Source organism: Micropterus dolomieu, linkage group LG12 (assembly GCF_021292245.1).
Source record: "Micropterus dolomieu isolate WLL.071019.BEF.003 ecotype Adirondacks linkage group LG12, ASM2129224v1, whole genome shotgun sequence".
NCBI classification, from domain to species: Eukaryota; Metazoa; Chordata; class Actinopteri; order Centrarchiformes; family Centrarchidae; genus Micropterus; species Micropterus dolomieu.
Window position 1 is genome coordinate 38,834,436 of NC_060161.1, and position 15,344 is coordinate 38,849,779.

A 15,344-nucleotide genomic window follows, 5' to 3' on the forward strand; every position below is an offset into this window, starting at 1 on the left:
GTCTTCAGGCAGGTGAACTGTGGTTTTGCAGGGCAGCAGGACAGACTCCACCTCTGAATCCACCTCCACCTGGTAGACTGAGAGGACAACAAAGCACAACATCAGCTGTACAGACAGCAGCAGGAACTCTGAAATATGTCCCATTGTTCCATCTAACAGAGACAGTGTTGTCTTTGGTGTCTCTACAATCAACAGCACAACTGACTGTTTATTAAATCACTGAGTATTATTGTCAGATGGACTCAATCAAATCTTTATTAAAGTTAGAATCTGAAGGTTTTCATTAAATAAATGTCTGTTCAGTCACTGTCTATCGTCTAATGAGGTAACACAGTGCTGACTGAGCCTGTGGCCCACTGATCAAAGTACTGCAGTATTTACATATCTGCAGTATTACCAAGTGAAAAACTGCAGTATTAAGTTGCTGCTAATGCAAAGTGAACATTTCCTGCTGCTGCAGCTTCACATTAAGAGCATTTAACTAGTGAAACAGCAGTTGACTTTTATTATGAAGGAGTCTCAGGAAATACAGAGAATTTGTGAGATTAGCTCTGACCGCTATTCACGGTCCAGTGAGAGGAGCTGGGACTCCATCAGTCTTTGAGGACAGAATCTTACCTGGAAGAGAGAAACTTCTCAGGCTCCACGGCTCACTTTTAGATTTACTGTTTGGCTTTAGGGGACATAAACTGGACAGACCTCTGATTGATATTTACACATATTGATCCTAAATATAAAAACTGTCTCCTACAAATGAGATTTAATATCAACTAAATGTTTCTGACAAACATGTTTGGAAGGAAACATCCTTTCTGCCTGGATTCTGTTCACTGGCAGCGTTTGTTACGGTCCAGGAAGTTCACACTCAGGTTTCACTCAGAGGTCGGTTCAGGTCCTGAGTACCACCTGCTGCTGCTTCAGGTACTAAAACACTTTGATCTTACCTGAACCAGGAGCTGGGAGGCTCCTGACTCTGTCCTCTGACCTGTATCTCAGGCATGTGATTGGCAAAGGGCAAAAAAGCAGGAAAACATACTGAGACCCACCGACACCCCGATTAAACTGGCGCCGGCTTTAACATGGGCGGTAAAGCAGGACTCATGACACTTAAGTTATTTAATGGATGTGTTGCAGTGGGAATCAAAGACAAGGGTCTAATCCACTGTACCATCGCAACCTCTCTATAATAATTATTCATTTTTACCAAACTTAAACAGCTAAATGTACAACATGAAACATGAAATAACTGAGTCTATAACTAAATAATCCACAGGCCCTGTAAAGGGAAAGGGGGCGCTACTCTGCCAGAGCGACTCCGGACACGGCTCAGTATGTGCATGTTTTATGTTGTTTTTAATTGTTTTTATGGTGGGTTTTTATCGTTGTCTAGTCGTTTTCAGAATGTTAACAGCAATAATATTTAACCTGGCCCTCCTCTGGCTCATGATCACCAGTCTATGACACGTAAATGGACTTTGTTTACAACCGGCGCTGTCATTCACCATCGACCCCGGCAGACTCACCTACTCAAGAGATCACCTGTTGGAGCTGAACCGCCTTCAGTCGGATCCAGCACACATATCCATCCGAACCAATATCATACCTCAAGAATTACTTCGAGGACACAAACAGAAGCGTATTCGGAGGAAAAGAGGTTCCAGAGGAGGGAACAGGGCAACAGATTAAGGAGGAGAGGCAGCCGGCTACCTCTACCTGCAATAACCCCGTCAAACGTGAGATCGCTACGAAATAAGACTTGGGGACCTTTCACGCTCGTCAGGCATGATCAGGACTATCGGCAAACCAGCCTGTTCTGTTGTTTCACAGAAACATGACTCTCTGAGGACGCAGACTTTCAATTAGATGGTTTTAACATCATTCGCTTTGACAGAGTTGCAGCAACAACACGAAGTCAATTGGGGGCGGGCTCTGTCAACGTCTCTGTCAACAGCAAGTGGGCAACAAACTTTTCAGTGAGAAAGACACAGAGCTGTAAACATTATGAGCTGCTGACTGTGTCCTTCAGAGCACAGCCAGTGTTTCTACTGGGAGAACAGGTGTGACATCACCACTCACTTGCCCAACCTAGAGCAATATGTCACAACCCCCACCAGACTTCAGACCATACTGGACCAGTGCTATGGCAACATCACAAATGCCTACATCTCTAAACCACGCCCACCTCTCGGTCGCTCTGACCATAATGTCATTTTACTCCTGCCAATATATAGGTCACTATTAAAAACAGATGAACCCATCACAAAATCTATCAGATTCTGGAATAAGGAAACATCTGAAACATTAAGGGGTGTTTTGAACTGACAGACTGGGACTTGTTTTTTAATGACTGTGGTGACGACTCACATGCACTTACAGATGTACTTACATCTTACATTTTATGCTGTGAGGATACTGTCACTCCCACCAAGCAAATAACTATACACTCAAACAATAAAAAATGGATCACAAGGGACATGAAAAACTGCCTGGTCCAGAAGAAAAAAGCTTTTCTGAAAGGAGACAAGCTGGAGAAGGAGCTCAGGAAGAAGGCCAAGCTAGCTAAGATCAGAATCAGTTTTATTGGCAGGTATGTGTACACATACGAGGAATCTGACTCAGGATTGTACATCGCTCACGATGTGCTTACTCGTACAATAATAAAATAATAATATAATAAAATCAGACACAAACTACAGAGTAGACAACACTAAGATACACACTATGAACAAAACAATTTATATAGATACACTACAAGAACAAGGTGGAACAGAAACTAACCTCTGGAAATGCGAGGGAGGCGTGACAGATGGGCAGAGCCCACAAACCGCCAGTGGTTGGCTGCTCAGACCCCACCTCCTATGCAGAGCAGTTGAACAGTTTCTTCACCCGGTTCAACAGTAGCAGCACTCCAATGACCTGGACCTCCCCGACCCCCAGCTGCTTCCTCCAAGCCATCACTATTGGTGAACACCTAGTGACCTCCATCTTACTCAGAGTCAACCCACACAAGCTGCTGGCCCTGACAGGCTCAGAGGCAGGCTGCTCCAAGAATGCTCCACTCGGCTCGGTGGATTTCTCACAAGGCTGTTCCAGCACCTCCTGGACTCTGCCTGGGTTCCCAACCAGTGGAAAGAATCCTCCATAATTCCACTGCCCAACAAGACACCTGCTAAAGACCTGAAGGACTACCGACCAGTAGCCTCGACATCAGTGCTGTGTAAAGGTATGGAGAGGGTTGTATGCAACCATCTGTCGAAAATGCTGTCAGACAAACTAGAATCCCTTTTCAGTTTGCCTATAAGACAAAACGCGGTGTAGAGGATGCAACTCTCACGCTTTTAGACACTGTCACTAAACAACAGCACTGCCTCTCTGACCTCCAGGTCCACCCGACACTGATTTTATGGATAGAGTTTTACAAGACAGACCACAACAGATGCAAGCTGGTTTTAAACACTGGACTCCCCCAGGGCTGTGTCTTATCTCCCATTCTCTTCTCTGCTTATACGAACAGCATTTCCTGCAGTTCAACAAAGCACAACAGCGCCTCCACCTGCTGAGGAAATGAAGGAGTTTTCATGTCAGCAAGGATATTTTGACTCTGGTTTACTCGTCACTCATTGAATCCATTCTCACCTTCAACATCTCATCCTGGTACAACCTCCTCACAGTCAAACATAAAGCCAAACTCTCCCGCATAATAAACCACTGCAGCAAGATAATCGTCTCACCACAAACCCTCTTATTTGAACTGCACAACCGTTCTGTGATCAGGAAGGCCACCCTGATCACAGGGGACCCCTCTAAACCCTCTCCATCACTCTTTCCAGTTACTGCCATCAGGCAGACGATGCCAGGAAAAACATTCACAAGAAATTGATTAATAACGTGCCAAAACCTTTAACATAAGGACGACTTAAAAAGCAACCATTCATACAGCAGTGTATGGGCTACACTAGTGACCAATAGACAACAAAGTCAAAGTAAACATTAGACATAGCCTCTAACAGGCAATAATCAAACATTCCTCATTTATCTGATCCTTATTGTCAACTCAGTGTTGAGCAAGTTACTCAGAAATAATATTACCTACTAGTTATTTAGCATAGGCTACAGACCTACTCCTTAAAAAGGTAATATTAGCTACTCCACTTAGGCCCATTACTGGATGATAGCCTGTTATCTATTATATATCTCCCCATGAGTCCAAGCATCACTGGCAGCAGCGGCCAGAGTTTCTCTCTGAGTTTCACGTTGCTGAGTTGCTTTAGCTGATGCTTCAATTAGCCTAAGAATGAATGTAGAACTGTTCACGGTTGAAAGATTTTTGCTGGTCGCACAAAGTTTACAAAGGACGACAATGTTATTTGCATCTTAGACTGTGACACAATAATGGCAATAACGTTACATACAGCTGTCAAATATACCGTTCTCCCTGTTCTCCCGTCGTCCTTTAACAACAGAAGGTGCCGCTGAGCTGCAGCGCACCTGCATTCACATCAGGGATGGTGCGTTCAGTAGCGCAGCGTTACTTGAATTAGTAACTGTAATAATACAAGTGTTTTGGAAATAGTTATCCGTTACATTACTCTTTACTGGGAAAAGTAATATTGCAGTAGGCCTATTACTGCCCAACACTTAAGTACCACGGATGCACGAGAGCGCCTGTGGTACACACTGCGCAGGTGTTGAATTGGTATTGGCAACAAACATCCTTGTTGATACTTACACACTCGGCCGGGTCCTGCAGCCCCCCTTCTTTTTTTTATTACAGATCTGCATGATTCACGTGCATCATATTTTCAGGTCGAAAAAAATCCGGAAATTCCGGATTAATCCGAAAAAATAACATCACTGTGTATCTACAGCACTGACCTTTGACCTGCAGCAGGACTTGTTTCTTCATCAGGATGTCTCCCTCCCTGCTGTAGACGGTGCAGGTGTAGGTGTTACTGTCTCTGTCTGTGGGGTATTTCAGGGTCAGACTGAGGTCTCCAGGTCTCAGCGCATTTCTCTTCATCTCTGTTCGGTCTCTGTAAAAACTGTCCTGTTCTTCAGGCTGGTCAGAGCCGTTCTTATATACGTGGACCTTCCAGTTGTATCTGTTCCTCCACTCCACTGTGACGTCTTCAGGCAGGTGAACTGTGGTTTTGCAGGGCAGCAGGACAGACTCCACCTCTGAATCCACCTCCACCTGGTAGACTGAGAGGACAACAAAGCACAACATCAGCTGTACAGACAGCAGCAGGGACTCTGAAATATGTCCCATTGTTCCATCTAACAGAGACAGTGTTGTCTTTGGTGTCTCTACAATCAACAGCACAACACAAAGCCTTAGCCAACATTGCCGACATACAAATGTCCCCAGTTTGTGGTCAGCAAATCTCCCTGCTGTATTGTGTTTCCCCTGACATTCTTCCCTAACAAAAGAAGACATGAATCCAGATTTAGTTTGTTAGTGTGGCAGAGTATCCCCGTGTTAAAACCACTGTGCCTATCTTTGGTTTATTTTTATGAGCTCAGGGTAATTTTAACATCTTGGAGTGGGATTTAAGTGTTTCCTTTCGTTTTTCTTAGTTGTATCTCTTTATTTGGCTATTTGATTTCTGATTATTGCCTTATTTATCTAAGTTGAATAAGATTTGGTTTAAGGGGTCTTATTAATTATATTGTTCTTAGTCTCTATTAGGTGCTGATGGCCTAAGGTGGGGTGAGCTGGTGCACACAGTGGGTGTGTCCCATATCCCATATGTGTTGTCTCCCCCGGGTGCACGTGTGTGTGGGATGACTTTTTCTTTAACAGGAGGAGAGACGCCAGGACAAAACAAGTGAGGGGTAAATGGCACAGCAGTCAAAGTTGTTAACATTATGGGGGTTTTTTGTTCATGTTTGTTAGTAACTTAATGTTCATGGTGTAAGAATAATGTTATTGGTTATTTATTTTTTAATAAAATAAGTTCCTGTATAAGTCTAAACTGCTAAACATTCTTGTGCCTATCTATCCAGTCAGCGCAAACATTTACTCAAAAAACTCCAGGAGAACCAGCATTCTGTTTATGAATTTACAGATTTATAAAGGTAAGTATTATACAATGAATAAACACCACTGTAAAAAAAATAAGTATGCTAACAAGTATGCGTGAAATTAGCATAAGATCAATCCATCCATCGTCAACCGCTTATCCTGCGTACAGGGTTGCGGGGGGCTGGAGCCAATCCCAGCTGACATCGGGCGCAAGGCGATGTCAGCTGGGATTGACAGGTCGCCAGTCCATCGCAGGGCCATTAGCATAAGATAATAGCTTAAATAAGGAAACAAACCTATGTTAGTACAGCTGCAGTCACATGTAATCTAATAATATGAAAAATTCAGCATATTCCAGAAATTAGCTGTTCTCTTCATTAATATATCACTAATTAACACATATACTGACAGACAATGCTTCTAACAATCTTTTCACAATGGATGGAACAGGATTATGGCAATACGGTCATATGGCAGCCATATTACAATACTCTAATTTAGAGGTCACTAATTGGCGGACCGCAGTCCGGATCTGGACCCAGTCTGCCATTGGGCCATATCTGTTACAAGCCTTCACATAGGGCCACCTCCACTGTGGAGTCGCTTCCGGTGCAGGCCTCCACTATCAGGACGGTCAGGACAGGAAATAACCATAAATAAACTGTTTTTTACGTCCCCCACAGGGTAAAGTCTGAATGCATTGCTCTTGGTATATGTTCGCCTTCAAAATAGTTACTGCTGTCAATATTGTACATCTAAATCATTTAACTACTGGTGTTTTATCAGGGCAAGGTTGTGGGGCAGCTAATCACTACACTCATTATTGATTAATCTGCTAACTTTTTCAATTAATCATTTGTTCTTTAAAACTTATCAAAACACTGAAAAGTGCCCATCACAATTTCCCAAGTTGACATCTTGAAACATGATGTTCTTGTCTGTCCATCAGAACAGAAAATTTAAATGTAGGTTATTATAATTAAATGTAGCAGATTCTTACATTTGACTCTTTTTGCTAAAATATTACTCAAATGACTTTCAAGTCCATCCATCCCTCGATTGTCAACTGCTTATCCTGCATACAGAGTTGTGGGGTTCTGGAGCCAATCCCAGCTGACATTGGGCGAAAGGCGGGTTCACCCTGGACAGGTCGCCAGTCCATTGCAGGGCCTCACACTCACATCTTGACTCGCCCCGCCTTGACTTTCAAGTCCTATTATAAAAAGTTGATTTTATTTTCTGTCAATTGACTAATGACCTAATCATTGCATCACTATCTGAAAAATAAAACCACACAGGTCTGTAGCCTATACAACACAAAAAAAATCTGCTTAAATTTTTAAGCACGAATTGTCCGTGTACGTTCTGATAGTTTGTTTTTTCATTTGTAGTTTCAAACCAAAAACGAAACGGGGGAAAAAAGAGCCATTGTTTTTTTTTGTTTGTTTTTTTGGTTTCTGAAACCAAAAATGAAAAACTACTAAACCAAATTCAAATAATGGTCCGATTTTGTTTTTTTGAAACTCCTATTTTTATTTCTCTGTTTGAAGATAGATTTTAAGAAAAGAGACAGGTGAGCCAGGTGGCCTGGAAGTAATGGTAAACATGTTAAAATAAAATTTAAATACATTGTTTGGTGCAGTACAGATGGTAGGCTAAATGACTGTGTGCAGAGTTGTTACTGTCAGCGCTATGTTTTTAAAATTAAATAAATATTTAATGAACCAAGCTGTTCCCCCTTTCTACCAGCAGGTGGCAGTGTTTAACTGAAGGTCAGTCCTGTGTCTATTAAACGTTTTGAATCCAAACGAAAAATCAAAACGTTTAATAAAGACACAGTACAGGCCTTCATTTAAATCCTGCCACCTGCTGGTAGAAAGGGGGAACAGCTTGGTTCATTACGGTGGAAACCACATTAAATATGAATTTAATATTCAAAATATAGCGCTGACAGTAACAACTCTGCACACACAATCATTTCTTAGGTTAACCTATAACATTTGCAGAAATGGTTCTTTAAAGAACCACTTGCTAAAAGCTTCTTCTTGGAACTAAAAATGGTTCTTTTATGGCATCACTCCGAAGAACCATTTTTGGTTCCAAACCTTTATTTTGTAGGTGGTGTTGTCAGCGTTAATTTTTTAATACATTTTACTTAAAGCTTTTAACTGAGACTTTTTTATGGGATACCGTACACAAGTGACATATGTTTGTCCAAAAGAAGATAAAATAAAGATCTATATCGTTTAGACCGCTCTGTGTCTTTGCTGGCTGTATGAATTCATCTTAGTTGAATTGAAGTTTATGTAACGTTTCCCAACCCTCTCCTGGAGAAAGTTTCCTCCTGTCCTACATGATTTAATCTCTCCCTGCTTGAACACAGCTTATTGAAGCAGCTTCAGGATTTATAATGATTTGATAGTTTGAATCAGCTGTTTTGGAGCAGGGAGAGATTTAACACACACGGTTATATGAACAGCTTACATTTTCCACAGAAAGAAACTATTCGTCCCAAAGATCTTCAGGGGCTCACCACAGCCACTGTTGGCATATCCTAATTTGCGTGATTTAGATTTACAAATATTGAAAGTGGTAGATATTTTGGTGGAACATGCCAACATGCATTCAGACTTTTTAAAAATGTTTTGTAAAATGCAAATCAGTCAATGCTTCCAACTCCTGTTCTAACTGTGTAATCTGTGTGTGCGTGTATACAGTGAATAAAGTAAAAGTATTATTACCTACTTTTGTGTCTCCATTCATTTTTAAAAAGTGGATCATTACAAAACTATCATACAGGTATATGGTATTGCACGTGTGTTCATTTTTACAGATTTTACAGTTTGAGAGTCCACAAGCTGTAGTCCATGTAATCCAGCAGGGTTCTAGTTACGGTCCATAAGGAGGGTCTGAGCTCTTAAAATCATGCGTCTGTGGGGGTCACTAATTATTTTACCTACAATCATTATTTTTAATCACACATGTATTTTCATTGAAATTAATATTTACATTAATAAGATTTATTTATTTATCTGCCGGTAACGTTAGTTATACTACAGACCCCCACGAATCTCAAATGTAGTCCAGTTCCCACAGTTGCCAGTTTTTCCTATTAAATTCAGCTGATAGCAGTAATATGCCATAGTATATATTACTCTTCAAATGGAAATTATGAATGAGAAGTGTGTGGGTTTTTTTTTATTTTTTGGAAGACGATGAGAGTATGAGAGGCTAAGTTACACTCTTAATCAACGAAGATATGTTTTTCTGTGAATGGATTTGGCTAGCTGTATGGACGGAGTTAACGTCCTGTTTTGACAGAATAAATAAATAGTGCCCGTAAAAAAAGATACTAGTTGAATGATTGAAGCGATTCGCACATTCGGCTTTGTTGCTACACTGGCACGTTAAGTGCTAAGTATACAGAATAGACTTAAATCCATTTGCTATATATGTGGAATTAGCCTGCTAGTTTCACATTACAGTGTTGACTTATTAATTAAATATTAATCAATGACAAAATCCCTTGAGATGAAAATATGTTGGTCTGGCTCTGTAAGACAGAGTCAGTTACCACAACAACTGACCCAGAGTTAAAGTTAGCTCTCTTTGTGGAGCAAAAACCCCAGACTTTTACTGATCTCAGGTTAACTAGATTAGAGTTTTCTGGAAGATGCCTACAGAGCTAGAAAAATATTCTACAGGTGTGCAGCTCTCAGCATTTGCACACTGATTTGTGCACATTTTGTCCTTTGTTCTTAGTCCTATGTCTTAGTTCTGTGTCTTAGTGTGTACTCGTGCTTCTGAATTATAGCTCCGCCTCTTAGTTCTTAGATCTGTTTACTAGTTTCTTTCCTGCTTAGATTTGACATGTATTCTGTGTTGTGTTTATATATATGTATATCTGTTTCCCCCATAACCCTATGGACAAGAATAAGGAGATGAGGAGACCAGACAAATAGGGGTGGGCGGGAGGGGTGCAGGATGCAAGAGCAAAGAAGAGGAGATGGGTTTTGTGGGTATTTTAGCACCACTTTGAGATTGTGGTATGTTCTGTATCATGTTATATGTTTGTTTGAGTGCTATGTCTGTTTGGTCCATGTTTCAGTGTCAAGCTGTTTACTGTTTTAGTCTGAAGTTGTCAGTGGGTTTTGTTTCCCTTTCTGTTTCATTACCTTGTTCCCACACCGCTTGTTTGCCTCAGTATTTAATGCCTGTGTTCTGTTCAGTCTTTGTTGGTTTATTTTAGATTGTAGCTTGTAGCTTTCAGTTGCTCTGTCGCTTGTGTTTGTTCCAGCCTCACCATTGCCCGTTTTGGGATTTATATTTCACCGTGCTTACTTTGGATTTTGCTTTGGACACAGCCACTGCCTTTAAGTGTGCTTGATTTTCTTTAATAAATCATTGAACTGAACCTGCTCAGCACAACCTCTTTACACACTACACTTGTTGTATTTGTTGGAGAGAGAAAAACTTCTAGTACCCCTAAAACAGTTTTCTCTGTGATATCAATATCAAACATGTGTGACTATTTTCTACAACTACAAATTCCACTGTCACAGGTCTTCAGCTGTTTTGCTCCAATAACACCTTCGTATGCTGGAAGTGTAGCAGTAGTGACATACCTGACATGAAATACTGCCGGAAATGTACCAAAAGACCCACAGCAACAAGACCAGCAACCAGGAGAACCAGGAGAACCAGGAGAACTTTGACCCAGGGTGGAAATCGTTCTGTGGGAACCAGAAGCATAAAGAACATGACCTCTGACCTCTGACCTGTATCTACAGTAGGTGTTAGGGTTTGTTGCTGACCTTTGACCTGCAGCTGGATCTCTGTCACTTTCCGGTTTCCTCCTAACGCTCTGACGGTGCAGGTGTAGCTGCCGCTGTCAGAGAGCTGGAGTTTTGTCAGCTTGAGGCTGAGGTCTCCGGTTTCCAGAGCGTCAGTCATCATGGATGTTCGGCTGCTGTAAATCTGGTTTTGGTCTTTAAGCTCATCACCTTCCTGCTGACGCTGGTGGACGGTTGGAGGATCAAGATCGTAGCGGCTCCACACCACTGTGGGTTCGTCCAGGTCCAATGGGGGAAAATGACAGGGCAGCAGGACAAACTGCTCGCCCTCATACAGCTCCACAGCTGAGGCATGCTGGGAAACTGTGAAGTCACACAGACAGAGAGGTTCAATCACAGCAACTGTGAAACCAAATCAGCTACAGTTTAAAACTGACACCACCTGACAAATACCAGATCCACCTCAGCTGTTATGTTGCTCTCACTTTATAGATGGACTCTGTTTTCTGACTCAACATGGTGTTAAAATGAGTGTGTTAACTGTCTGAACTCCTCTTTCCTCACATCTCTTCCTTCCATCTCTCCATCACGTCTTCAGAGGGAGCCTCTAATACTCAGGGAAAAGACAGTACTGAGTTTGTTGCTCACCTTTCACCAGCAGCCGTATGTCTGACAATCTCCATTGTCCTCCCAATGCACTGACGGTGCAGGTGTAGGTGCCGCTGTCAGAGAGCTGGAGTTTTGTCAGGTTGAGGCTGAGGTCTCCAGTTTCCAGAGCGTCAGTCATCATGGATGTTCGGCCGCTGTAAAGCTGGTTTTGGTCTCTAAGTTCGTCACCTTCCTGCTGACGCTGGTGGACGGTTTGAGGATTGATATCGCAGCGGCTCCACACCACTGTGGGGTATTCTATGTCAAAAGTGTTGTACTCACAGGGCAGCAGGACAAACTCCTCCCCCTCATACAGCTCCACAGCTGAGGCATGCTGGGAAACTGTGCGGTCACACAGACAGAGGTTCAATCACAGCAGCCTTATTTCATGTCTTATTCTATGGAGTTAAATCATTGTCAGTATCGTTGTAAATGCACATACTCTTAGTCACACATATATATTACAATTTGTAAAGACAAGTCACAACCGAGATACTGCTGCTCTCCCTAACCAGTCACTTTCTTTCAAGTATAGGGAGATGCAGCCCACAGACATGATGGTGACAGGATGCAAGACCATCATGTAAAGTTCTTTAGTGCGCTTGCAGAATTGAAATATGAATCCAAACCATAACTAACTAATAGTGTTGGAGCTATATTCTTATTTTTGTTTATTTTGGGCTTAAGTTAATTTATAGCCTAATTTATTTATTTTCTTGTTAAAGTTAATTTGGTTTATTTTGTATTTATGCTTTACTTGCATTGTGGTTTGTTGGTCACATGGTGTTATGATCATTTGCATAAATAGGTCAAGGTGGGAGGTACTTCAGGCACGAGGGCATATGGTTTTTTACCAGCGTGAGAGAGGCAGCAGAAATGTCTGTAAGCTTGCTTATGTGTGTGAATAAACCTCCTCAAACTCAATCTTGTTATGGACATTACTTTGATTTGGTACCTCTGAACCTGCGTAAAGCCCAACCATGACGTAGCCTCAAGTGGCCATTTGAGAAGTTTGTTATTATTTGTTTTTGTTTAAGTTTATGGACAAATAGCCACTACAAATAGTACTAATAAAAACGTGAACTATGGTTAGGACCTAGGTGCGGACTTTCAGGTGCGAAAGCCACCTAAATCAGTTACTTAAATTTGGTTTCACCACAATTACTTGGGGCATAACTTAACTCGTTTAGGCGTAAATTTGCAACTAAGGCAAGTGACCATGTCATGGCTGGGAGCATTAGCTTTCTGGCTGCCATGAGCCACTTGGCATCTTAGTGTGGTGGGGAAAGATTACCCAAGTACAGGTTAATGTGTAGTGATGGTGAATCCAGCCTTGACTTAACTCCTCCCCTGGCCACCCTCTTTATTAGGCTTAGGCTAAATAAGACACCTGTGTTCCCTTGCTTACTCTCTGCTTCCTGATCTGTCCCTGCTGTGGCTGTGGTTGGTGTTTATAGCCCAGGTATGTGAAGGGAATAGTTTCATGCACATCTATTTCCCCTTAACAGTTGATTATGTTGCTTTCCTGCTCTTTGACTCTGTTAGGAGCCTCTTTTCTCCTGCCCTGTGACCATTGTTTTTTGTATCTTCATGACCCATCTCAGAGGTGGTGAGTAGATACATGGTTTTAAATGTATTTTAAAGCAGTAAGGTTGAGCCTGGCTAATTGTTTCCCTCACTTTTCCAGGTTCCTCCTTGGTTTAGAACACTGCTGTTTTGCCGACTTAGTTTCCTGTTTTATGCCCCTTTAGTTTTGTAAGTTGTAGTTTGTAATTTGTATTACTTTAATTTAGATCTAATTTATTGTAGGTGTATGTTCTTGTGGGTTTTTGGCGATATAGTTTGCCCTTTTTCAGCCAACTGGGTAACTTTAGGTCACTTTGTTATTTTATATGAATTTGTTTATTATTCTTTTGTATTAAACTTACATTTTGTTTAGGGTGCCATCTTGTTGGGAGGCTAGGCACCCGTGGCAAGGCCCCTTCACTTTTCTGCATGTGAGTAATTTCACGGGGGCACTACATAGACTGCACCATTTTTGCTGTGAATAAGGCTGTGAGGTTTGTAGTGCTGCACTTAAGGTAGGTATTGGTATCACTCCTCAGCATAGCCTGCCTCTCCACAAGTGACCTCTGCTTAGTTTTGGTTAAAGTTATTTTGGGTTCTTTATTTGAATTTATATTGAAGACAGTTTAACTAATTATTGTAAGAAAGTTGTCTTATTAACCATTTTATCATACTTTTATTGTTTGTTCACATTTCCTTTCCTTTTGGCAGTTCCAGTCCCAGATTGCTTGTTTTTGCTGATTAAAAATAAATAGATTTTCGTACATTTTGAATCAGGTCTCTGCCTCATCAGTAACGTTCCTGTGTGCCTTTTTCTCTTCATTCTCCTTCAATTAATCAAGGTTTAAATAATAGTTCCTGGGGTGTAATTCCCTAGGTGGCGTAGTTTGGCTTTCATTCATTTGCCCCCTTCCTGGTCCACCGTACCACATTAGCACATCAGAAAGCTTGATCTAGGGGCAGCTGTAGAGCAGGTTGCTCGTTAATTGGAAAATCAGCAGTTCAATCCCTGGCTCCTCCAGGCTGCATGTCGAAGTGTCCTTAGTCAAGATACTGAACACTGAATTGCCCCTGGTGGCTATTCCACCGGTGGCTGAATGTGTGTGAATATTAGTTTCTGTTTGAGCACTTAGTGGCCCCTCGACCCCAGTTCTATTAAATTTTTAGAAGTACATTTTTACCTATCCGTCATCATTGACCAGCACAAATAGAAATAACTATTAGAAAACATTGGAAATTTTTGAAGAAAAAAATTAAGTGTAAGTGAAATTGTGCAATCCCACTGTATGTGTACAGTAGCCTATGTACATTGAGCCAAATTTGTTTTTATTTTTGATACATTTCTGATATATATAGATATATATCTGGGCTTTTATTGACCCTGCCTATATTTGGGACAGGCCTATAATTCTGAAACTACCATGAAACAGTTTATTTATTTCAAATAGAATAAATTATCAAATACATGTCATTCATTTCATCTAGCTCCGACAGACGGCTTTATTTTGAAGTAACATCCTGACGACAACAACACGGTGCAGGATGACAGAAGTTAGCAGACAGAGAGGATAGACTTCATATCACAGGATTCACAACTTGGATTAATTTTATGAAAAGCTGTTTTGATTCTTTTGATCAGTGGACCCTTACAGAGTAAAGGAATATAAATAATCAAGGAACGGACACATTCAGGCTAAACGAGCACTTCAAAGGTAACTTAACGGCAGTCATCACTTTTCCTTTTCTCTCTTGTACCATGCAGGTTACACTGGTCAACTTGAAAGAATTAGACTTTGGGGCTTGTTTCCCCTTAAATGAACTGAACTATTGAATTGTGGAGAATCTAACTATGTGTAGCATTTTCATACAGACATATTGACCACACGTTCAAACATTAATATTTGTATTAACGATCTAAGCTGCTAAAGCGGGCGACACTGCAGGGTTTAAGCGGTTTTATACAAAAACTAGACCAGGCAATAAATTGAGGCAGGTGGTTATTTGTAAAAATGTTTTACGGTATATATGGATAGGCTGGGTATTTGACCTAAAATGAAAATCACAATTAATTGCACACAATGTCTGGATCTTGAAGTCCCACAGGATCTTAGCTCGGTCATTCTCAACTACCGTAGGAGGTGTCTTCCTTTTTGACCTTCCAGCCCATACTCATGACAGATGTTCCTGTACACTATGCCAGCTACCTGGTTATGTTGTTCCATGTACGCACTTCCTGCCTGCATCTTACACCCTGCTGTTATGTGCTGTACTGTCTCAGGGGCATCCTTGCACAGTCTGCACCTGGGGTCCTG

The 15,344-nt window shown here is 41.4% G+C and overlaps 3 protein-coding genes across 4 annotated transcripts in view; 1 reads left to right on the forward strand and 2 right to left on the reverse strand.

The window, feature by feature from the left end:
* The window catches only part of LOC123980191 (butyrophilin-like protein 2), a 470,636-nt gene extending 456,135 nt beyond the window's left edge, over nucleotides 1-14,501 (reverse strand). Inside the window, exons 1-5 of the mRNA XM_046064449.1 lie at nucleotides 11,749-14,501; nucleotides 11,467-11,668; nucleotides 10,840-11,181; nucleotides 10,651-10,758; nucleotides 4,876-5,202 (exon numbers count right to left, since the gene is read on the reverse strand). Coding sequence (XP_045920405.1) covers nucleotides 4,876-5,202; nucleotides 10,651-10,758; nucleotides 10,840-11,181; nucleotides 11,467-11,668; nucleotides 11,749-11,799 — 1,030 coding nt within the window. The 5' untranslated portion in view covers nucleotides 11,800-14,501. The remainder of the gene's footprint in view (nucleotides 1-4,875; nucleotides 5,203-10,650; nucleotides 10,759-10,839; nucleotides 11,182-11,466; nucleotides 11,669-11,748) is intronic.
* The window catches only part of LOC123980185 (zinc finger protein 260-like), a 672,464-nt gene that overhangs the window by 609,085 nt on the left and 48,035 nt on the right, over nucleotides 1-15,344 (reverse strand). The gene's annotated exons all lie outside the window — the stretch shown is intronic.
* Nucleotides 1-15,344, forward strand: part of LOC123980179 (zinc finger protein 271-like) — a 342,908-nt gene that overhangs the window by 223,922 nt on the left and 103,642 nt on the right. The window lies entirely within an intron of this gene.